Here is a 25,077-nt window from a genome sequence, read left to right on the forward strand (position 1 = left end):
ACACACACACACACACACACACACACACACACACACACACACACACACAAATTGCCACAGCCACCCCAATCTTCAGCAACCTCCACCCTGATCAGTCAATAGCCATCAATATCAAGGCAAGATCCTCCACCAGCAAAAACATTACACTCAGATGATCATTAGCTATTTTTAGCAATAAAGTATTTTTAATTAAGATATGTATATTATTTTAGACATACTGCTATTGCACACTGAATAGACTATAGTATAGCATAAATAAAACTTTTATACACTACTGGGAAACCAAAAAACTGTGTGACTCACTTTATTTGCTTTATTCAAGTAGTCTGAAACCCAACCAGCAGTATCTCCAAGGTATGCAACTATAAGCCTAATAAAACCTAGCTATAATTATTATTCCTGTTATTATCAGGTTTATCTATTTTCTTCAACTGATAGTCTAATTTAATTATACTTTAATACAGTGTAAAACCAAATGCATGGAGTATACACACAGTATAATGTCAGCAACTATATTAATGCCTTAAATTACTTCACTTAAATCTCCTAACAACCCTCTGAGCTAGTTATTAACCCATTTTGTAGATAATTAAATAGAAGTATGGTAAAGCAACTTCTTTCTCCAAAGTCACACAATTAACATAAAGCAGAATAAAGTCTGCTATCAAAGGCCATGATCTTACTCATTTCACTTTATTTACTGGGAAGTTAAGAGTCAGACACTGTGAGGGGGGAAAAAAGAAGTATAAGTAATGGAACTTAACCTAAAGATATTCACATCCTAAAATCTACTCAGCAAATATTTACTGAACTACTATTATGTTCCAGGTACTGTTTTAACCCAAATCAAAGCTGGTTTTATTGGTGGCAATAGTCAGGGCTCTCTTCAACTAGTACTAATTCTATTACATAAAAATCTCCATTGCCAGTGAATTCTGGAGAAACAGCTGTTCCATAGCATCAACAGAAAATTTCCAAAATAAGCCTAGAATAACTCGACATACCAATAAGAAAAAAGCTATCAAAGAGTAGTAGCATCATGTTCAAAGGATTCAGAAGCTCTTAAAGTGGCTCTTACTGATGGCTGAGTGTGGTGGCTCACATCTGTAAACCCAGCACTTTGAGGGGTCCAGGCAGGGTTGCTTGAGCCCAGGAGTTCTAGACCAGCCAGGACAACATAGCAAGACCCTGTCTTTACAAAAGAGAGACAGAGAGAGAGAGAGAAGGTGAGGGGCAAATTCCCATTGGTCAAAGATGTAACAATTTGAGCTTCATTAAGCATATTAATTGCAATGAATGAAAATCCAAACATGTAAAAAACAAACAACAACAACAAAAAACAAGCCCTAAAACACCTTCACAGGTTTAGATGAAACAATTTCAGTATCTTGAAAACTGATAAATAAAAATAAAAAATCTAGTATTCATCCTGCCCTTTCTTGTGAATTATACTATTCAACAACCAAACAGTGATGAAGAGAGTATTCTATGGAAGTATGCTAAGTAATAAATTAAACAGAAAGAATTTAGAATATCACTATCACTATTTTGCAACCTCCAATGAATAAATGCATCTAAGTACTGAGTATCAATGGCTGCTAACGTCACAAAGAGAGTCATCCAACTAGCCAAGTGCCTTCTGATGATACACTTTCTATTGCCTTGTCAAAGGTATCACACTTAATTTGGATCAAGCCTCTGAATCCAGCTAAAAATCTTCAGGGCATACAGAGAACAGATGTAAGTGCTAAACTGCACTATTAGTATGCAATCAGCAAAATGCAAACTATGGGAAACCCTACAAGTCAAATGGCCCAGGGTTCAATAGCTAACTTGTAAGAAAAAGAGACAGATGAGAGGGGGAACCTGCAGATTAAAAGGCTTAAAAGACACAGCAAATTCAAAAAATATGTATGTGTAGTATTACACTGCCAAGGGATACAGTATCACTTGGGTGATAAAACCACTGAACAGTATTATTTCATTAAATGATAGTTATTACCTGTTTAAAAATGTAAAGTTGTACTAGGTGACCATCCCGATTCTCTGCACAAGATTATAGTGCTAATTATTTCAATATGAAAGGTTTTCTAGCTGGGCACGGTGGCTTACACCTGTAATCCCAACACTTTGGGAGGACAAGACAGGAGGGTCATCTGAGCCTAGGAGTTCAAACCAGCCTGGGCAACATAGTGAGACTCTGTTTCTATTTTTTTTAATTAAAAATAAAGGTTTTCTGTGTGTCAGTCACTTTTCATACAAATCCTTGAGACTTAAAAAAAAAATCTAATAGCGAAAACATTAGACAGTATTTATATAAGTTTATTTGACCAGTAGTTAGGCCAAATGCCTTATAAAGTAGACACACATTTAGTTTCTTTGTACGTCTTCAATTTTATTTCTTAAGTTAACATAAAGTAAAACAGATTTTGGCGGGGAAGTAGGAGTATACAGTTCTATGAATTTCAACACATGTATATCCATAATCAAGATACAGAACAGTTCTATCACTCCAAAAAACTCCCTCATGCTCTCTCTCCATAGTCACACACTCTCCCCACCCATAACCCCAGGTATCTTAGTCCATTTTGTGCTGCCATAACAGAATACCTGAGAGAGAGTAATTTATAAACAACAGACATTTATTTCTCACAGCTCTAGAGGCGGTTAAGTTCAAGATCAAGGTGCCAGCATCTGGTGAGGGTTTTTCTGGCTGTGAACACTCATGATGAAAGGTAAGGGACAAAAGCAGACAAATATTACACCCTCATATGGTAGAAAAGCAGAAGAGAGCAAGCCCTTTTTATAACAACATTAACCCATTCGTGAGGGCTCCCGCATATGAACCAATACATACACCTTCCACTGGGCCTTCCCTCCCAACACTGTTGCACTGGTGATTAAGTTTCAATGTGAATTTTCAGAGGGGACAAAAATCATTCAAACCACAGCACTGGATAATCAGTACACATTCTCCACCACTATAGTTTTGTATTTTTGATAATATCATATAAATGGAATCACAAGACTAGCTTTTTTCACAAAGTATAAAAGAAGATTCCTCCAAACTGCTACACTACACGTATCAACAGTTCACTCCTTTTTATAATTGGTACATCATCCATTGTATGATGTACCATAGTTTGTACATTCACACATTAATATTTATCTATTTATACATTACCATTTGGATTGTTTCCAGTTTTTGGCAATTATGCACAGAGCATTACTGATTTTTACAGGCACGTTTCATTTCCTTGGGTAAATACTTAGAAGTAAGACAGCCAGTTCATATGGTAACTTTATAAGAAACTAACAAATTGTTATCTGAAGTAGCTGTATACTTTTTGCATTTCCATCTGCAAGACAGGAGAGTTCCAGTTACTCTATGTCTGTCAGCTTGCTATTGCCTGCGTTTATTAGTTTGTTTTTGTTTTGCTTTTCTAATAGGTATGTAATGGTATCCCATGATTTCTATTTACATTTCCTACTAGCTAATAGGTTTATGTACTCAGTTTTTTAAAAGAAATACTTACATTTAACTCTACTTGTCAAAGGACTATGTTTACTATTTACCAACAAGCCTGTTAATGAAATGAAATGCTTTTATAAAGTAAACTAAGCTTGATGTCTTTTCAGAACCATGTACAACACTAGGAGTTTCAAACTGGCCTCTCATGCAGTAAAAGAAAGTTTACGCAAATATTTTCAATTTGTTGTACTAAATTAAAATTTTTGATCAATTTTTAGTAAAAAATGATTGAAAAAATTAAAAAGCTTGTCAAGTTACTTCTTACCTTTCCAAAAGCCATTTCTACAAAATAACATAAGTAACACTGTCACTTAGCATTTCCTTAAAGTTTATTTTGTGTTAACTCTGCTAAATCCTAAGCATACCAATAGTAAGTCAAATGACTCTGACCTCAAAGTGTTTATATTACCCATGACTTCTAAAATTAACTACTTTTTGGGTGTTTTGTCTTTTTTTTTTTTTTTTTTTTTATTCAAAGTCCTGCTCTGTTGCCCAGGCTGGAGAGCAGTGATGCAATCATGGCTCACTACAGCCTCAACGTCCTGGGCTCAAGCAATCTTCTTGCCTTAGTTTCCCAAGTGGCTGAGGCCAAAGGCACGCACCACCACTCCTAGCTAATTTTTAAACTTTCTGTAGAGATGGGGTCTTGCTATGTTGCCCAGGCTGGTTTCAAACTCCTGACCTCAAGTAATTCTCCTGCCTCAGCCTCCCAAAGCGCTGGGATCATAGGTTGAACTACTGTACTCAGCCTTGATTTTTAAAAACTCTTCATTTTTTAAAACAGTTTCAGGCTTACAGAAATATTCTGAAGATGATATGGCGAGTTGCCATATACTACTCCCTGATCCTATTAACATCTTATATTAGTATGGTACATTTTCTACACTTAATGAATGCTGATATATTAACTAGAGCCCATAGTTTTAAGTTCCTCCCATCTATGACAGTTTTACAGATTTCCCTGTTTTTGATAAGTTTTGTGATGCACTGGTCAGGTTTCCTTGCAGGATGCCCCTCTATACTATATTCTTTATTCTTTTTGTAAATGACATGGGGTCTCACTCTGTCACCCAGGCTGAAGTGCAGCTGGCTCATTGCAACCTCTGCCTCCCGGGCTCAAGCAATCCTTCCACCTCAGCCTCCTAAGTAGCTGAGACCACAGGCACATACCACCATGCCCAGCTAATTTTTTTGTATTTTTGGTAAAAACGAAACTTTACCATGTTGTCCAGGCTGGTCTTAAACTCCTAAGTTCAAGTGATCCACCCGCCTCAGCCTCCCAAAGTGCTAGGATTATAGGTATGAGCCACTACACCCGGCCTATACTGTACTCACTCACTCACTCACTCATTCATTCATTCATTATGAGATGGTCAGTACCTTAAATTGTTTGTGTCCTCAAATGTCGGGCAGGCGCGGTGCCTCACACCTGTAATCCCAGCACTTTGGGAGGCCAAGGTGGGCAGATCATGAGGTCAGGAGATTAAGACCATCCTGAACAACATGGTGAAACTCCATCTCTAGTAAAAATACAAAAGTTATCTGGGTGTGGTGGCACATGCCTGTAATCCCAGCTACTTGGGAGGCTGAGACAGGAGAATCCCTTGAACCTGGGAGGCGAAGATTGCAGTGAGCTGAGATTGCACCACTACACTCCAGCCTGGTGACAGAGTAAGGCTCCATCTCAAAAAAAAGTTCACCCTTAGCTGTTTCTGTTTTACTCTGGGTTAGTACTTCTCAATCTGGATGCATCTAAGAATTATCTAGGGAGCTCTTTGAAAACCCAGATTAAATCCTATTAAATCTGAGTAAGCGACGTACTTTTTTGTTTTGTTTTGAGATGAAGTCTTGCTCTGTCACCCAGGCTGGAGTGCAGTGGCACGATCTCAGTGCAACCTCTGCCTCCCAGGTTCAGGCAATTCTTATGCCTCAGCCTTCCAAGTAGCTAGGATTACAGGCACGTGCCACCACACCCAGCTATTTTTATTTTATTTTATTTTATTTTATTTTTGTATTTTTAGTAGAGATGGGGTTTCACCATGTTTATCAGGCTGGTCTTGAACTCCCAACTTCAGATGATCCACCTGCCTTGGCCTCCCAAAGAGTTGGAATTATAGGTATAAACCATCACGCCAAGCCATGTACTCATTTTTAAACATAAAGTAATTTAACCAGTAAGCAAATCTCATTATGAACCAAAGCTTGGTTCAATTTTTTAAATAATTATCAAGATATATATATACTTTTCTAAAATGTGTGAAAACACAAAACAGTCACTATTCTAAGGTTCAGTACTAAAATGACATCTATATTTCAACAACCCTAACTAATCTCTTTTAACTCCACAAACATCCTACACAGGTCTCCATATATCAAGTGGGAAAAGAAAGAAATTCTAAGTTACAAAGAGAATTAAAAGTTACCTGCTCCTCTTTAAAAATATATATATGTATAATATAATATATATAATATAAATATATAATATATATATTTTATATATATTATATATTATATATATAAATATAAATATATATATTATATTATATTATATATATTATATATATTATATATATATAATATATATATGTAAAATACATACATTTATATATATTATATATGTATATTTTATATATATATATATCTCTCTCTCTCTCCAAAAATATATCCACTTATCCTTCCTAGTTATCTAAGTAAGAAATTACCTATTAAAAAAAAAATCTGTGAGGCTGGGCATGTTGACTCACTCCTATAATCCCAGCACTTTGAGAGGCTGAGGTTGGTGGATCACCTGAGATCAGGAGTTAAACACTGGCCTGGCCAACATGGTGAAACCCCGTCTACAATAAAAAAATAAATTAATTTAATTAATTAAATAGATAAATAAATCTGTGTAAAATATACTTCTTTCTGTATAACCAGCTTATATTCATTCATTTTTTCCTCTTTTCTTTTTTGAGATGGAGGCTTGCTCTGTTGCCCAGGCTGGAGTGCAATGGCACCATCTTGGCTCACTGCAACCTGTGCCTCCCAGGTTCAAGTGATTCTCCTGACTCAGCCTCCTAAGTAGCTGGGATTATAGGCACATGCCACCAAACCTGGCTAATTTTTGTATTTTTAGTAGAGACAGGGTTTCACCATGTTAGTCAGGTTGGTCTTGAACTCCTGACCTCCTGATACACCTGCCTCAGCCTCCCAAAGTGCCTGGGATTACAGGCATGAGCCACCTCGCCTGGCCCATTTCTTTCTCTTTTTAAGTGGCAGACATAGTTTTGAGTATAAAATGTAGCTCTAGTTTTGCTAGCTTAAATCTAAATTCTAATTCCACAGTTACAAATTGTTGCAGAGGTAAGGCAGTCTCTACTCAATCTTATTTAGGTGAAGGGTACTTCTCATTTACAATAAGTGAGATAACTGGACTATGCTTTAGCTTTTCCCTAATTCTTGCTGTGTTTTATTGCCTTTGTTGGTTCTTCATGAACCCAAATAAAATTCTCACTAATAACTGTGACTTACCAATTATACCAATTACAGATGTCTAAAATTTAGGAGTTAAAAAAAAGACCTTAAGTAGTCAAGGAAGTCATTTTCCCACAAAAGGAACTCCAGATGGATACAATTTTTAAACTTTATTTTGACAAATAAAAATTGCATATATGTACTGCATACAACTGGATGTTTTTATATCTGTATATGTTATGGAATGATTAAATCAAGCTAATTTATATACCTATTATCTCATATATCCAACTATTTTTTTAATGGTAAGGACACTTAAAATCTACTCTCTAGCTGAGCATGGTGGTGCATGTCTGAAAGACAGAGGCAGGAAGATTGCTTGTGCCCATGAATTCTAGATAAGCCTGGGCAACATGAGACCCCACTTAAATTAAAACAACAACAACAACAACAAACTACTTTCCAAGCAATTTTCAAGTATATAATACTTTATTATTAACTACAGTCAACCATGCTGTACCTTGGATCTCTAGAACTTATTCCTCTATATGTCTGAAACTTTGTACCCTTTAGCCACATCTCCCCATTTCTCCCCAGCTCCCAGCCCCCGGTAATCACCATTCTATTCTCTGCTTCTATGAGTCTAACTTTCTTAGATTCTACATATAAGTGAGATCATGTAGTATTTGTCTCTCCGTGTCTGGCTTATTTCACTTCACATAATGTCCCCCAAGTTCTTCCATGTTGTTACAAATGTCAAGACTTCCTTCTCTTGAAAAGCTGAGTAGTATTGCATTGTGTGTGTGTGTATATATATATATATCACATTTTCTTTATCCATTCATGTGTTGATGAACACTTAGGTTGATTCCATATCTTAGCTATGGCAAATAAAGCTTTAATGAACACAAGGGATAAGATCATTTTCTATTTGTAAAGAGACAAGCAAATTAGAGTGCTCAACACTTACACGATGGTTTCTCAACACTGGGAGGGCTTTTGTGCATAGCTTATTGTTGCTAATGCTGTTTAAGTGAGCATTTATTTTCCTTTAAAAGCATTCCACATCCATAGAGAAAAAACTTGTAGTTTCTTCTCCTCACCATGAAACGCTTTATCAAATGAATAATTTGTTTCAATAACTGAGACAATATGAATTATATAGCAGGAGGGAACTCCCTTCAAAGTAAGAAAAAATATAGCTTATATCACCCTTTAAAAATTTTTAAATATATTTATTTACATTTAGGAGTATGACTTTAAAGAAACTTCTGTCCTTCACATGACCCTCCGGTTCATGTGTCCAACAGTCTAGCTATCATTTCTCAGAAGTTACTAAACAAAAGATTCTAATTAGCCTAAATGAGGTACATGTCCATTCTCTGAGGAAGACTGAATTGTTTCCCTCCATTTCTACTTCTGTTCTGAGTATTAGTCTGATACTCCTAAACCAGTTCGTCCACATCCTCATAGCCTCAAAGGTAGAGAGGATCTCCTTTCCTGCCAGATGCAGTTCTGGTGGTAGTAGTAGTGGTTAAGACCAAATTAAGACCTTTGGAGGTCCCAAGTACAGAAAATATAATAGTACGGCCCTCTATTCTCTCCCTATTAAATTCAAAATAAAAATAATACTAAACAGCTAACATTTAATCCAATAAATTCTTATTTCTTTCCTGATTCTACAGTATTTTTTTAAATGTTAACATACTAAATGCTTTCAATTGTTTTTCAAATTCTTTTTCTTCTGCTTTGCTGATACCGTAAGCTTTTGTCTGATATGCTGTTTGGCTAATCAACACTAAGTGCTAAAAAATAGAAGTAAAAGCAGTTGCAACTTGAAGACGTCTACTTTATGTCAGGTATTTTACATGCATTATTTATAATTCTTGTCACATCTACAAAAAGGAGAGATTATCAACCCTGTTTTGCTGATTAAAAAAAGAACTCCAAGAAGATAGACAAGATGCCCAAGGTCACTCATGCTGCAAATGCCAGAGGTGGGTATCTGAAATAGGCATTTATGTCTCCCAAGTCTGATGCATTAGACATACTGACTGTAGGGCATTTCTTCAGAACCAGCTCCTGGACAAAATTTCATTTCAGAGAAACACCGAAAAATGCTTTTTAAATACATCATTTGGTAGTACTCAAATTTTCCATGAAACCTAATCACTGATAATCCTAGATAATAACTGTAAATATACAGCCTGGACTGCTGTACTACAAAACTCCAGTGTAGAAAAAAGAAAATTTTTTTTTATGTGAATGATGTCCCCTGGAGTTGTGTGATACAGTTGAGGGTGTAATCCAAATGCTTGCTATAGGCCTTGTCAGGGCCATTTACTATTCTGTTTTGGAAAAAAAGAACTAATGCTTGCTATAGACCTTGTCAGGGCCATTTACTATTCTGTTTTGGAAAAAAAGAACTATCATCGTTTTTTAAAGCCAATAAGCATTCTCAAAATGTTAAAGAAAGGTTTTTGTTGTTGCTGTTTTGAGACAGGGTCTTCCTATGTTGCCCAGGCTCATCTCAAACTTCTGGGCTCAAGCGATCCTCCTGCCTCAGCCTCCTGAGTAGCTGTGATTACACACTTGTGCCATCATGACCAGCTCAAGAAAGATATTTTACAACGTGGGCAATACAGTGAGACCTTATTTCTACAGAAAAAAAAAAAACTAGCCAGACATGGTGGCACAACTCCCAGCTTCTCGGGGAACTGAGGTAGAAGAACTGCTTGAACTGCAGTGAATGATGATCACACCACTATACTCCAGTTTGGGTAACATGGCAACAACACTCTTTTTTTAAAAAAAAAAAAGGGGGAAAGACATCTTAAAGCACGTGAAAATAAAAATATATCAAAAGTCATTTGTAAGAAAATGCAAACTAAAAGCACAATGATATATAACTATACACCTATTATAAGAGCTAAAATTAAAAATAAACATTGTGAGGTTTACTCTTAAAAAATTAACAAAAAAAAAAAAAACAAAAAAACAGATAATATCAAGTGCTATCAAGGATGCAGAGCAACTGAAACTCTCAATCATTGGTGGTAGAAATGCAAAATGATACAACCACTTTGGAAAATGATTGGCAGTTTCATACAAAAGTAAACATGTGCTTACCACACGATCCAGAACTCTGCTCCCAGGTATTTACCCAAGCGAAAGGAAAACCGATCATACACAAAGCTATATATGAATGTCTATACCAGTTTTATTCATAATTGCCAAAAACTAGTGACAAGCCAAACATCTTTCAACAGATAAATGAATAAATTAACCATAGTACATTCATACCATAGATTAATACTCAGCAATGAAAAGGAACAAACTATTGATACACACAACATGAATGAATCTCAATAAATTTTCTAAGTGAAAGAGGCTGATCCGAAAGTCTATATAACTACAATTTCACTTACAGTAGGCCCTCTAAATCCACTAGTTCCATATCTGAGAATTCAACCAATATGGATAGAAAATATTGCAGGAAAAAAAAAATAATACAAATAAACAACATGGGATTACAGCTATGTATATAGTATTTACATTGTATAAGGTATTACATTCAGAGATGATTGGAGTTATCAGGAGGATGTGTGTATATGTAAACATTGGGTCACTTTACATAAGGTACTCAAGCATTTGTGAATTTTAGCATCTGAAGAAGTTTTGGAACTAATCTCCCTCAGATAATGAGGGACAACTGTATATGGCATTCTGGAAAAGTAAAACAGTAGCCATGGAGAACACAACAGCGTTTTCCAGGGGGATGAACTTAAGAGGAGAGGTTAACTACAAAGGGGCAGCAGGAGCTCTGTGTCTTGATTATGAGGGTAGATACATATTCTATGCATTTGCCAAAATCCACAGAACTGTGTATCATAAAGTGTAACTTTTAATGTATTAATACATAATTTAAAAATGAAAAAACTATAAAAAATAAAGGAGGCTGGGTGCAGTAGCTCACACCTGTAATCCCAGCACTTTGGAAGGCTGAGGTGGGTGGATCACGAGGTCAGAAGACTGAGACCATCCTGGCCAACATGCTGAAACCCTGTCTCTACTAAAAACTACAAAAAATTTGCCAGGTGTGGTGATGCGCACTTGTAGTCCCAGCTACTCAGCTACTCGGGACGCTAAGGCAGAGGAACTGCTTGAACCCCGATGGCAGCGACTACAGTGAGCCGAGATCCCACCACTGCACTCCAGCTGGGCAACAGAGCAAGACTTAGTCTTTAAAGTTTAAAAAAAAAAAAAAATTCTAATAAATTTTAAAATAAATTAAATAAAAAATAAAGGAAATATGCCAAATTGGGAAAAAGAAAAGGTTTTCAACTACCAGATCTAGAAATGGTTATCCTCTGGAGATAATACAGCTGCCTCCACTGAGCTGTAAAGATAAAACATAAGATGCTTAACACAAGGCTTACCACACAGTAAATTCCTCCTAAGTAGCTGGGATTACAGGCATATGCCACCACGCCCAGCTAATTTTGTATTTTTAATAGAAATGGGGTTTCTCCATGTTGGTCAGGCTGGTCTTGAACTCCCAACCTCAGGTGATCCGCCCACCTCAGCTTCCCAAAATGCTGCGATTAAAGGCGTGAGCCACTGCGCCTGGCCACCATACGGTAAATTCTTAACTGATACTAGTTCCCTTCCTTTCCCTGCTTCTCTCTCCTATGAAAATATTTCTCTTTCACTGTGTCTACTACTCTCTTTTTTCCCTTTTCTTTTTTCTTCCTCTATAATGGCTTTAAACTGTTTTTGCTACTTTAAATTCATTTTCCCTATTTATCTGGTTAATAGTAAGTATCTTTTGGGGAACTGACACTACCCCATTTATGTCGTTCTGATGTTAACGTGAACAACAATCCCCCACAGTGATTAGCCCAGAGATAAGCCCATCAGAGGTCATCCTAGGAAACTAAGTTCTCAGCTGTCTTTGCCATGAAAGAAGCTTTCTAACATAAGCAGAAAATGAGACCAAAAAAAGAAAAAAACATGAAGCTAGGAAGTGAAGAATACTCTCAAGACAGCATCTAAGTTCCCAGATCTGGTTGTTCCTGAATTTCTCCATCTCTATTTTTCCTATTTATATAGGCAATAAATGACCTTTCTGTTTAAGTCATTTTAGAATTGTTTTTAATGCTTCTCATTTTAAAATCACAAAATATTTGGTTTCTCTAAGGAATCAAAAATAGTAAATTATCTCTTTACTTGCTGTGGCATTCAGTTAATTTATATTTAGTATTAGTGGCTACTCATATCAAGATATTACCCAACCACACTGTAGGGCAATCACACACATTTGAAAGAGGTAGAAACAGCTGGATCTGGTGGCACACATTTTTAGTCCTAGCTACTCAGGAGGCTGAGGCAGGAGGATTGCTTGAGGCTAGGAGTTTGAGGTTGCGGTGCTCTATGATCACATCTGTGAACAGCCACTACATTCCAACCTGGGCAATACAGCGAGAGGAAAAAAAAAAAAAGAGGTAGAAATAAAAGATAAAACCACACATAACAAAAGTAGACTGAAAACAGCTGCCTACTGAAGATTTACATTACAAGTAGTGAAAAACCTTCAAGACAACTTTTAACACAAATTATATCAGGTTTTAAATCTTCAATGCAGGCAGCGTTCACTTTGCACTACTTTACATTTTACCACTCTACTCACTCAAGCTGGGTAATAAAGATACATGTACTACTGTGTGTCATTCTGTCTTTCCATGCTCATTCACAGATTTTAATCAATATCTGAAGAAAGGCAATAGCATATGCAAATAGGAAAAGCACACAACTGCAGTAAGGATTAAAGAAAAAGTCTCAAGAGTTGACAACAGGTAACAAATTCCTAATAAGACTTTCTTCAGTTTGTCTGCCTGGAATGCCCCTACTTATTTTTGATGCTAAGCTTAAACATCATCTCTTTTCAGTATAATCATCACCACGTACCGTTATCCTACTAGAACTTCCTCTGCCACCTCACGCTTTATCATAGCAACTACCAAATTATATTTATTTATTTATATGTTCGTGGTAACGAGAACCTAAACTATTTTTAAAAAAGGGGGGGCGGTCAGGCGCAGTGGTTCACGCCTGTAATCCCAGCACTTTGGGAGGCTGAGGCGGACGGGTCACGAGGTCAAGAGAGCAAGACCATCCAGGCCAACATGGTGAAACTCCGTCTCTACTAAAAATACCAAAAATTAGCCAGGCATAGTGGCAGGTGCCTGTAATCTCAGCTACTCAGGAGGCTGAGACAGGAGAATTCCTTGAACCTGGGAGGCGGAGGCTGCAGTGAGCCAAGACCATGCCATTGCAACTCCAGCCTGGGCAACAAGAGCGAAACTCCATCTCAAAAATAAACTGACACAGGAGCAGAAAATCAAACACCGCATGTTCTCACTCATAGGCGGGTGTTGAACAATGAGAACACATGGACACAGGGAGGGGAGCACTACACACCGGGGTCGGTTGGGGGGAAATGGGGAGGGACAGGGGGGGGTGGGGGGAGTTGGGGGGTGGATGGCATGGGGAGAAATGCCAGATAGAGGTGAGGGGGAGGAAGGCAGCAAATCACACTGCTACATGTATACCTATGCAACAATCTTGCATGTTCTTCACATGTACCCCCAAAACCTAAAATGCAATAAAAATAAATAAATAAATAAAATGAAACAGAAAAAAGCAGATAAACTAGAGAAACACTGTACTGATAGAATTCACAGTTTTCTTACAGGATCCCAACACTTACCCAAAGGTAGCCGTTGGTTCAGGGTTTCTGCACTATAGTCGCTTATACGGTCGCCAGAAATATGTTACAGGAAAAAGAAATATGTCACAGGAAAGATGTCCCGACCCAGATCCCAAAAGATGGTTCTTGGATTTCACGCAAGAAAGGGTGAGTCCGCAATGCAAAGTGAAAGCAAGTTTATTAATAAAGTAAAGGAATAAAAGAATGGCTACTCTATAGGCAGATCAGTCCTGAGGGCTGTTGGTTGCCCATTTTTACAACTATTTCTTGATGACATGCTAAACAAGGGGTGAATTATTCATGCCTCCCCTTTTTAGACCATATAGGGTAACTTCCTGACATTGCCATGGCATTTGTAAACTGCCATGGCACTGATGGGAGTGTAGTAGTGAGGATGACCAGCGATCACTCTGATTGCCATTTGGTTTTGGTGGGTTTTGGCCAGGTCCTTAACTGCAACCTGTTTTATCAGCAAGGTCTTTATCACCAGTATTTTGTGCCGATCTCCTATCTCATCCTGTGACTTAGAGTGCCTTAACTGTCTGGGAATGCAGTCCAGTAGGTTTCAGCCCCGTTTTACGCAGCTCCTGTTGAAGGTAGAATTGCTCTGGTTCACATGCCTCTGATAGTTTGACAAGCAAATGAATCTGATGGGGAATACAAAGATGATTCACAATTCAAGATTGGATAATGGGAACGAAAAGCCAACAATGAAAAAAGGAAAGTAGAAAAAAATACATTTTAAGGGAAAAGAAAATTCAAATTTGAGTGGGTTGAGCATGATGGCATGACAATTAGGTGACAATCTCCAGCTGGAAACTGAAGTTCAGGAACTTATAGGAGTCACCTATAGATTTTCACTAAAGCCAAAAGAACAGGTAACATTTCAAGAAAAAGAATCTAGAGAATGAAAAATGTGTAAGGCAAATAGTTGAGAAATAAGTTGACTTTGTAAATGAGCCAGGAGGACAGCAAAGTTATAAGGAGAAGGTAGGAGGAAAAGTGGTTCAAAGTGTTAAATCTGAAGCAACAAGGCTGAAGAGTCCCCATCTGGGAATTCAGAAGGTCACTGGTAACAACAGAAAGAAGAGTTTTAGTGAAAAAGAAGGTAACCAAATTGAAGCAACAGACATAAATTGGTTTTCTTTTCCCCCTTTGGCCTGTTGCATAATATTTTTTAAAGAAAGGAAAAAGAAGAAAAAATAAGGAAAAGTTTTTGTTTAAGCCATTAAATTGTTATTAGGGAAGATTAAACTAAAAATGATAAAAGAGTTAATTAACAGTCCTATACATTCTAACAGTAGAAGGGATAAACGATGTAGCCATGAAAGCCTAAAGGTCATATGCCTGATACCAAATGGGAGACAGAAATTATACAATTTAGAAAGAGAGAAAAGCAAAGCTGAAGAAGCTTCTGTTGGATGGTCTTGATCTGCTTACCTTTTTTAAAAAAAAAAAAAAAAAAAAAAAGTAAGTGAACCTGCAAAGTCTGAGAGCAGTACACTAGAAGCAGGCCCTCGAAAGAAGTACAGTAGTGGCTCACACTATAATCCCAACACTTTAAGAGGCTGAGGCAGGCAAATCACTTGAGGCCAGGAGCTCAAGACCAGCCTGGGCAACATGGGAAAACCCAGACTCTACAAAAATAAATAAATAAACCTGACATGATGGTGCATACCTATAGTCCCAGCTACTCAAAAGGCTAAACCAGGAGGATTACCTGAGCCCAGGAGGTCGAGGCTGAAGTGAGCTGGGATTGCACCACTTCCCTTAGTCTGGGCAATAGAACATTACCAGTCTCATTTGAAAAAAAAAAAAAAAATTAGTAGAAAAGGTCTGATATTTTAGTGCACATTTTCTCATTAATTGCTCACATTATATTTTAGAACACATTTTCTCATTAATTCCTCATCTCATTTTTACTTGTAGAAGGATACAAATTCTTCAGTCTATTTAATCTGATATTCTTTTTTTAAAGACAGCCTTCTATATTCCATCTAACAATGTTCTGTATGTCGTCTTTTCCACTGTAAATTACCCCATGTATTCTTTGCTATGCTACAAAACTTTTTTTTTTGTTTTTGAGACTAAGTCTCTGTCACCCAGACTGGAGTGCAGTGGTGCAATCTCAGCTCACTGCAACTTCCGCCTCCTGGGTTCAAGTGATTCTCTTGCCTCAGCCTCCTGAGTAGCTGGGATTACAGGCACGCGCCACCATGCCCAGCTGATTTTTGTATTTTTAGTAGAGATGGGGTTTCACTATATTGGTCAGGCTGGTCTCCAACTCCTGACCTTGTGATCTGCCCATCTTGGCCTCCCAAAGTGCTGGGATTACAGGCGTGAGCCACTGTGCCCAGCCCACAAAACTTTTTTTTTTTGTCATGCATGAAGACTAAATCACAAGACTTTTAATCATTCTTACTGCTTATGTGGTTCTAGTCTTGTTCTCATGCTCTGTACAGATATCAATGTAGTATGTGATTACTCAAGAAATCCTTAATGTCTATTTTCTTAAAGACAAGTACTTGAGAGAACTATATAAATAAACCTAGAAATGGCTATATCTTCTGACAGCTGCTCATTTATTATTATGACTAAAAATAAAAATTCTCCAGGAAAATATGAATAATGATCTTTAATATTTTAAAGCTTCAGAAGTAATAGAAAAAGTGTCTCTTTTCATTTACATTGACATTTTTCCAATTATACAATTCATATTTTGGTATTTTACATGTATTAAAAATTCAGTGGGACTTTTAAAATAAATATGGCTTAACACACATTGAAAAGAACATTCTTGGCTGGTACAGTGGTTTACGCCTGTAATCCCAACATTTTGGGTGGCCAAGGCATGTAGATCACTTGAACTCAGAAGTTTGAGGACAACCTGGGCAACACAGCGAAACCCTGTCTCTACAAAAAATACCAAAAAGAAAAAATTAACCAGGCATGGTGGTATGCACCTACATTCTCAGCTACTCAGGAGGCAGAGTAGGGAGGACAGATTCTGCCCCAGAGGTAGAGGCTGCAGTAAGCCATGATCGCACCACTGCACACCAGCCTAGGCAGCACAGTAATACCCTGTCTCAAAAAAGAAAAAAAAAATTTACAATGAAAACAATTGCCTCAGAAAGTTCTACATTTATTTTCAAAACGCTGACACTGACATTTCATAAAATGCTTTGGGATTCAACTTTTGTAACTGTTTTACAGTCTTTAAGTTTTTTGTTTTTCTGTTTTTTTTTTTTTTTTTTTTGAGACAGTCTCACTCTATCACCCAGGCTGGAGTATAGTGATGCAATCTCAGCTCACCTGTAGCCTTGACCTCCTGTGCTCAAGTCTCCCATCTCATCCTCACAAACACCACCACAGCCAGCTAATTTTTTAATTTTTTGTAAAGATGGGTCTCACCATGTTGCCCAGGCTCATCTCAAATTCCTGGGCTCAAGCAACCCTCCCATCTCAGCCTCCAAAGTGCTGGGATTACAGGCATGAGCCACCACGCCTGGCCTGCTTTAAAGTCTTAATACAATGTTTATAATACCGTCAGAAGTGACAAATCTTCATATGATAAATGCAGGTTTGATTTGGAGATATTTCTTATTATCAAAAAGTGGTTTACCTACATTAGAAATGCCACTTTTGAACAAAAGGTGTGACTGTAAAACATGAAACAAATTTTCTTACACTGCTGTAATTACACCATTATTAAAATATATTTATAGCTACATTCCCCTCATCCAGTGTCTGCTCTGTGTGTTGGGTAAAAATCTCATATGCTCTAGTATGTTGGGTAAAAATAAAGTTCAACCATTTAATAGCCATACTTCCTACTATTATAGGTAAAATAACAAGCTCTGAAGGTTTCTATAAGTCAAACTATTGATTATTTGAAAGTAGTTACAACACTGATTTTTAAATTTAGGCAGTTGTGATTCAATCCTCTTTCTTTTTTTATTCTATACTGAAAATGAACATTACCCTTTTAGCATATATCTGACACCAGCCTACTCAGTCGTCTCCTCCTGTTACAAACATACACATATATACATGTACACTCCTATTTTTTAAACCCTTATACATGTATTTTTTTCCTAGTTTATAACCTGAATGTAACCTGTCAGTTTTGCCTCTAGGACAATCTTCCCAATGATAGTGATGCATTTTCTTTTGTTCTCCTTTGAAAAACAATCGAATCCCACTTGACTACCTTGAGTGCACCTTGGCACAAACTTCACTGAAATTGTTCCACCCCACTTTCTACTATCAGAACAAAAAACTAAAACAGCATAGTCTTGTACTTCTGTCCATAACAAGCTTCACTTCTGAAGTTCTACCTCACAGAATTACTCAACTATGCCTTTGTTCTCTTCAAAAATCTTTATTAACTCAGCATTTAAGATTATCCCCATCCTGAACTAAGAAATGCCAAAAAATATTTAATCAACCATCTTGATTCTTCCAAACAATCCCAAATTTGTTCATTGCTGAATCATCCTTTTGACCATGTCTTAGTCTGTTCAGGCTGCTAAAACAAAATACCCTAGACTGGGTAACTTATAAATGACAGAAATTTATTTCTCACAGTTCTGGAGGCTAGGAAGTGCAAGACCAAGATTTGGTGTCTGGTGAGGACTTACTCTGCTTCATGGATGGCATCTTCTCACTGAGTCATCACTTCGCAGAAAAGGGCGATTCAAGGTTCCTCAGGCCTTGTTAATAATAAAGGCAGTAATCCCATTCCTGAGAGCTCTGCCCTCATGACATAAGCACCTCCCAAAGTCCCCACCTCTTAAAACCGTGGAAGTGAAGGTTAGGTCTCAACATAAGAATTCTGAAGAGACATTCAGACCATAGCTGACATAAGCCTCATTTTTTTGATCCAGAAGAAGACACACACACACACAGTGGCTATCTTTAGGAGGAAGAGTTAATGTACCTTTTAGGAAAAGGTCAGTGAATGGCTACACAGCTGTGAAAAGTAGAAAATAAGAAACTCAAAATAATTCATTTTATGGAAAAAAATCACAGGCCAAGATGGGACAAGTGGTTAACCCATGTTTATATATTTGGTGGCAGAGCCGACACTAGTATTCAAGTTTCCTGATTCCAAGTTCAAAGCTTTTCTATTTTGTCCATTCATTCCAATTACTAAACAGGATTATGCTAAATGAAAGGAGGTATACACAAAAGACTACAGAGTGTATGATTCTGTTAATACTAAATTTCAAGAGATGGCAAAACTATGGAGACAAAAAGCAGATCAGTGATTGGTTGTGTGGAGCTAGGGATAGGCACAGGTATTGACTGCAAATGGGCAAGAGTGAGCTTTTTGGAAGACGAAAGTTTTCTAAAACTGGATTGTGATAATTGTTGCACAACTGTATAAATCTACTAAAACCTGAACTGTGAATTTTATGATACATAAATTGCACCTTAATGCTATTTTTTAAATTACTAATAATTCAATATATAAGGAACTCAACAGCAAAAAAACAAATAATGCAATTAAAGAGTGGGCAAAAAACCTAAAAAGACATTTCTCAAAAGAAGACATATAAATAGGCAACAGGTATATGAAAAAATACTGATTAACCATCACAAAAAAGCAAACCAAACCACAATTCTGTATCACTTTACACCTGTTAGGATAGCTAGTCACATAAAGACAAAAGATAAGTAAGCACTGACGAGGATGTGGAGAAATGGGAATCTTGTGCACTGTTGGTGGGAATAGAATAAATTGGGACAGCCATTATGAGAAAACAGTGTAGATGTTCCTCAAAATTTTAAAAATAGAACTACCATATGCTCCAGCAATTCCACTTCGGGGTATACATCCAAAGGAAATGAAGTAAGTATGTCAAGGAGGTATCTGCACTCCAATGTTCATGAAAGCATTATTTACACAGCTAAGCTGTGGAGTCAACTTGTGTCCACCAATGGATAAATGGGTAAAGCAAATGTGTTATGTGTGCATGGGTATGTGCATGCATGCATACACACACACGCGCGCGCGCGAATCATATTCAGCTTTAAAAAAGACAATCCTGATGGAGTTTAAAATATGCCATTCTGACATATTGACTATTTTGAGTTAAAGGCACTTGAAAAACAGCAGGTGTAAAAGATCACTCTGACCTTCCTTCTATTTCTTAAAAGCAGATGAAATTCCCATGTGAAAGATGTCCTCCTTAAACTAAAGGGAAAGCAACATTTTTATCATCAAGGATGGGATATGGAGACCAAGAGAATTCTGTACAGACTTTGTTAAAATAACTTTTATCTTTTAAGCCTTCCCATATAATCCAGTTTATTTTTCAAGTTACTATCCTTTGTCCAATATAGTACGTAAGTATTCAAATTCTAACTGTATCTTTGGGTCTTTGTTTCCTTATGAGGGCTACTGTGCCATGTAAAACTTGTATTGAATACATTTGTGTGCTTTTCTCTTGACAATCTATCTTATGTTAATTCAATTATCAGGGCAAGCCAGAAAAAAACAAAAAACCTTTAGAAAAGTAGAGGTAAAGTTTGCTTCCCCCCTACAATGTTATCTGCAAATAGCATGGATGAACCTGAAGGACATGATGCTAAGTAAAATAAGACTGGCAAAAAAGACAAATACACGTACTACATGATCTTACTTATATATGGAATCTTAAAAAGGTAAACTCATAGAAGTAGAGAATAGAATGGTGGTTGTCAAGGGCTGGGGTGAGGGGGAAATGGGGAGATGTTGGCCAAAGGGTTATACAGGATGAGTAAGTTTTATATATCTAATGTATAGCATGGTGACTATAGTTAATAATATTTACTGTACACATTAAATCTGCTAAGAAAGTAGATTTTACTTTTTTTTTTTAGACGGAGTCTCACTCTGTCACCCAGGCTAGATTACAGTGGCGGCTCACTGCAACCTCCGCCTGGGTTCAAGTGATTCTCCTGCCTCAGCCTCCTAAGGAGCTGTGATTACAGGCACATGCCACCAAACCCAGCTAATTTTTGTATTTTTAGTTGAGGGGAGGTTTCGCCATGTTGGCCAGGCTGGTCGCGAACTCCTAACCTCAAGTGATCTGCCCGCCTTAGCCTCCCAAAGTGCTGGGATTACAGGCCTGAGCTCCCACACTTGGCCAGAAAGTAGATTTTAAATGTCCTCACCACACACACACAAAAAAGGTAACTATGTGAAGTGATGGATGTGTTAATTAGCATGATTGTGGTAAACATTTCACAATCTATACATATACCAAAACATCAAGTTGTACACCTTAAATACATACAATTTTTATTTGCCAATTATACCTCAATAAAACCAGGGGGTAGGGAAGAGAACATTTCATGTTCAAAAAACAAAAGGAACTCAGATTTTTTTTTTTAGCTTTAAACTCTTAGAGCTCTCAGGGCTTAAAACTATAGTTGACCCTTGAATAACACAGGTTTGAATCTTGAGGGTCTATTCATATGCTAATTATTTCAATAAATATGTTGAAAAATTTGGGGGAGGTTTGTGACACTTTGAAAAAATTCACAGACAAACCATATAACCTAGAAATATCAAAAAAGTAGGCCAGTTGCAGTGGCTCACACCTGTAATCCCAGTACTTTGGGAGGTCGAAGCAGGAGGATCACTTGAGCTCGGGAGTTCAAAACCAGCCTGGGCAAGGGCAACATGGCAAAACCCTGTTTCTACAAAAAATACAAAAATGAGCAAGGCATGGTGGGATGCACCTGAAGTCCCAGCTACTCAGGAGACTGAAATGGGAGAATCACTTGAGCCAGGAGGCAGAGGTTGCAGTGAGCTGTGATTAAATCACTGCATTCCAGCCAGAGTTTCAGAGTGAGACCCTGAGTCAAAAGAAGAAAAAGACAGGAGGAGAGGAGAATTGCTTGAACCCCAGAGGTGGAGGCTGCAGTGAGCAGAGATCGTGCCACTGCACTCCAACCTACTTTGTCAAAAAAAAAGATAAAGAGGTATGTCATGAGTGGTTAAAATATATGTAGATACTAGCATATTTTATCATTTATTACAACAAAATATATACAAATCTATTATAAAAAGTTAAAATTTGTCATAACTTAACACCACACACTTAGCCATACATGGTACCATTTGAAACTGAGAGAAAACCTGTCTCAAAAAAGAAAACATGAGGCATTAAATCATAACTACATAAAATTAACTATGCTACACTCTGTACTACTGAAATAATTTTGTAGCCACCTCCTATTAATGAGGTGAGCTCAAGTGTGAGTATTTGCTTAAAGTACCATGTGACATTAATCATCTCAAAGCAAGCAGTTCATCTCTCCAATAAATTGTCTATTTAGTAAAAAGTGATCTCTCCCAGTTTCATCATGTTTAGTACGATACTATAGACCTCGAATGACACCTAAGTGCCACTAGTGATGTCGAAAGTGCTCCCAAGCAGCAGAGAAAAATCATGGCATTACAAGAAAAAGTTGAATTGCTTGATATGTAATGCAGATTGATGTCTGCAGCTGCAGTTGCCCGCCACTTCAAGATAAATGAATCCAGCATAAGGGCCATCATAAAAAAAGAATTCATGAAGCCACTGCTGAAGGTACTCCAGCAGATGCAAAAACAGTACATGTTTTGTGAAATACTTTTTTAACTCATATTGGGGTACTTTTATAGGGGTACTGGATTGCTATAATGAAAGGCATCCCTATAAACTTTAATAATATTCAAGAAAAAGCAAAGACATTATACAATAACTTAAAGCAAAAGGAAGGTGAAGGATCTAAAGCTGAAGAACATAATGCCAGCCAAGGATGGCTTGATAATTTTAGAAAGAGGTTTGGCTTAAAAATGTCACAATATCAGGAGAAGCAGCTTCTGACAACCAAGAGGCAGCAGACAACTTTCCAGATGCCATTAAGAAAACCATTGAGGAGGCCAGGTCCACTGGCCCATTCCTGTAATCCCAGCACTTTGGGAGGATGAGGCAGGAGGATCCTGAGGCCAGGGGTTCAATACCAGCCTGGGCAATACAGCAAGACCCCACCTCAACAAAAAAAAAAAAATTAATTAGCTAGGGGGAAGGTATAATGGCTCACACCTGTAATCCCAGCACCGTGGGAGGTCCAAGTGGGAGGATCACTTGAGGCTAGGAGTTTAAGACCAGACTGGGCAATGCCGTCAGACCCTGTCTCTACAAAAAAATTAAAAAAATTTAAAAATTAGCCAGGCACAGTGGTGCAACTTGTATCCCTGCTATTCAAGAGGTTGAAAAGCAGAAGGACTGTTTGAGTCCAGGAGTCTGAGGCTGCAGTGAGCTATGATCATGTCATTTGCACATCAGCCTGGGCAATAGAACAAGACCCCATCTCTTAAAAAAAAAAAAATACAGAGAAAGAATATCTGCCTAAACAAGTTTTTAATGCAGACAAATGTGCCCTATTCTGGAAAACAATTCCATAAAAAACATTCATTAGTAAGGAAGAGAAAAAAGCACCAGGATTAAGGCAGGAAGGGATGGGCTAACTCTACTGTTTTGTAAAAATGCAGTGAGGTTTATGATCAGGACTGCCCCTATCTATAAAGCTACAAACCCCCAAGCCTTGAAGGGAAAAGATAAACACCCGCTGCTAGTCTTTTGGTGGTACAACAAAAAGGCCTGGGCAATGAGAACCCTTTTTCTGGATTGGTTCTGTTGATGCTTTATCCCTGAAGTCAGTTCTTTTATTATTGAACAATACCCCTGGCCTCCCAGCACCCCATGAGTTCAACACCAAAGGTGCTGAAGTAGCCTAATTGCCCCCGAACACAATGTCTCTAATTCAGCTTCTAAATCAGGAGGTCATGAGGACCTTTAAGGCTGATTGGACACAGTACACTACAGAAAGTACTGTCACTCTATGAAAGAGAATGCCAATAAAGAGACCATCATGAAAGTCTGGAAGGATTACACCCCCGAAGAAGCCACCGTTGTTATGGAAAAAGTCATGGACGCCATCAAGCCTGAAACAAGAAATTTCTACTGGAGAAAACTGTGTCTAGACATTGTACATGGCTTCACAGGATTTGCCATAGTCCAATCTAAGAAATCCTGAAAAAGACTGTGAATATGGCAAAAAAAAAAAAAAAAAAGTATGAGTTAAAGGGTTTCAAGATATGAATCTTGGAAAAATTTAAGAAACAGACACCACACAAGGGGAATTCTAAAAATATGATTCGATGAGTGCTTCCAATCCAGTACCAGATGATAAAAAAGATGTAGAAGGAATGCCAAAAACAAAATGACATCAGACAATCTAGCAGAAGGGTTCTGATTATTCAAGACTGCTTTTGACTCCTTCAGTGACATGGACCCTTCTCTGTTATGGGCACTGAAACTAAAGCAAACAGTAGAAGAAGGATTGGTACCATATGGAAACATTTTTAGAGAAATGTAAAAGCAAAAAAGATAGAAGTATGATCTATTGACATAAAGTTATACCATGTGTGCCTGCCTCTCCTGCCTCCCCTTCCCCCTTTCACCTCTACCATGCTGGGACCAACAAGACTAATTCCTCCGGTTACTCCTCCTCCTCAGCCTACTCGATGTGGAGACAATGAGGATAAAGACCTTTGTGATGATCCACTTCCGCTTAATGAACAGTAAACATACTCTCTCTTCCTTATGATTTTCTTAATAACATTTTATTTTCTCTTGAGTACTTTAAGAACACAGTATATAATAAATATAAGGTGTAATGTGTTAGTTGACTATGTCACCGGTAAGGCTGGAAGTCAGGTCTATCAGTAATTAAGTTTTTGAGGAGTTAAAAGCTATATGTGAATTTTCAACTTGATGGGGGTCTGCGCCCCAGACCCCATGCTGTTCAAGGGTGAACTATGCATGCTAAAAAGTGTCACTAAAATATGAAGAAATCAACTTTTCTCTAAACGTTAGATGCACTTCCCTTCATAATTTCCAAAAGTTGGGTACCTTATTTTCCAACCTTGCATTTACAAATGGAAACAGCAAATGACAGGTACTATACAAATATACATGTATAAATGAACATATGATCCTATTAGAACACTTTAGTTACTATCATTATTTTCTTTTAGGTACTTCTGTACTACTCTCAGTAAGCCTCTGTAAACAGTCATATAGATGATGTGTTCTGGCCAAATTCGATGATTCGCACCTGTAATCCCAGCATCTTGGGAGGCCAAGGCAGGAGGATCACTTGAGCCCAGAAGTTCAACACCAGCCTGGGGAAGAGCGAGATCCCATCTCTTAAATAAAAAATTAAAATTAAAAAGGATATATTCTTTTCTTTATTGTCTATTCTGACAAAAATTTCT

General features: G+C 37.5%; 2 protein-coding genes across 3 annotated transcripts in view; both read right to left on the reverse strand.

Annotated features, from left to right (window-relative positions):
• FUT8 (fucosyltransferase 8) overlaps positions 1–25,077 on the reverse strand; it is a 356,276-nt gene that overhangs the window by 290,204 nt on the left and 40,995 nt on the right. The gene's annotated exons all lie outside the window — the stretch shown is intronic.
• LOC116528652 overlaps positions 13,740–25,077 on the reverse strand; it is a 36,766-nt gene continuing 25,428 nt past the window's right edge. Inside the window, exon 5 of the mRNA XM_032246045.1 lies at positions 13,740–14,404. Coding sequence (XP_032101936.1) covers positions 14,282–14,404 — 123 coding nt within the window. The 3' untranslated portion in view covers positions 13,740–14,281. The remainder of the gene's footprint in view (positions 14,405–25,077) is intronic.

The sequence above is a fragment of the Sapajus apella genome, unplaced genomic scaffold, assembly GCF_009761245.1.
Source record: "Sapajus apella isolate SASKATOON/1434 unplaced genomic scaffold, GSC_monkey_1.0 scaffold59, whole genome shotgun sequence".
NCBI lineage: Eukaryota > Metazoa > Chordata > Mammalia > Primates > Cebidae > Sapajus > Sapajus apella.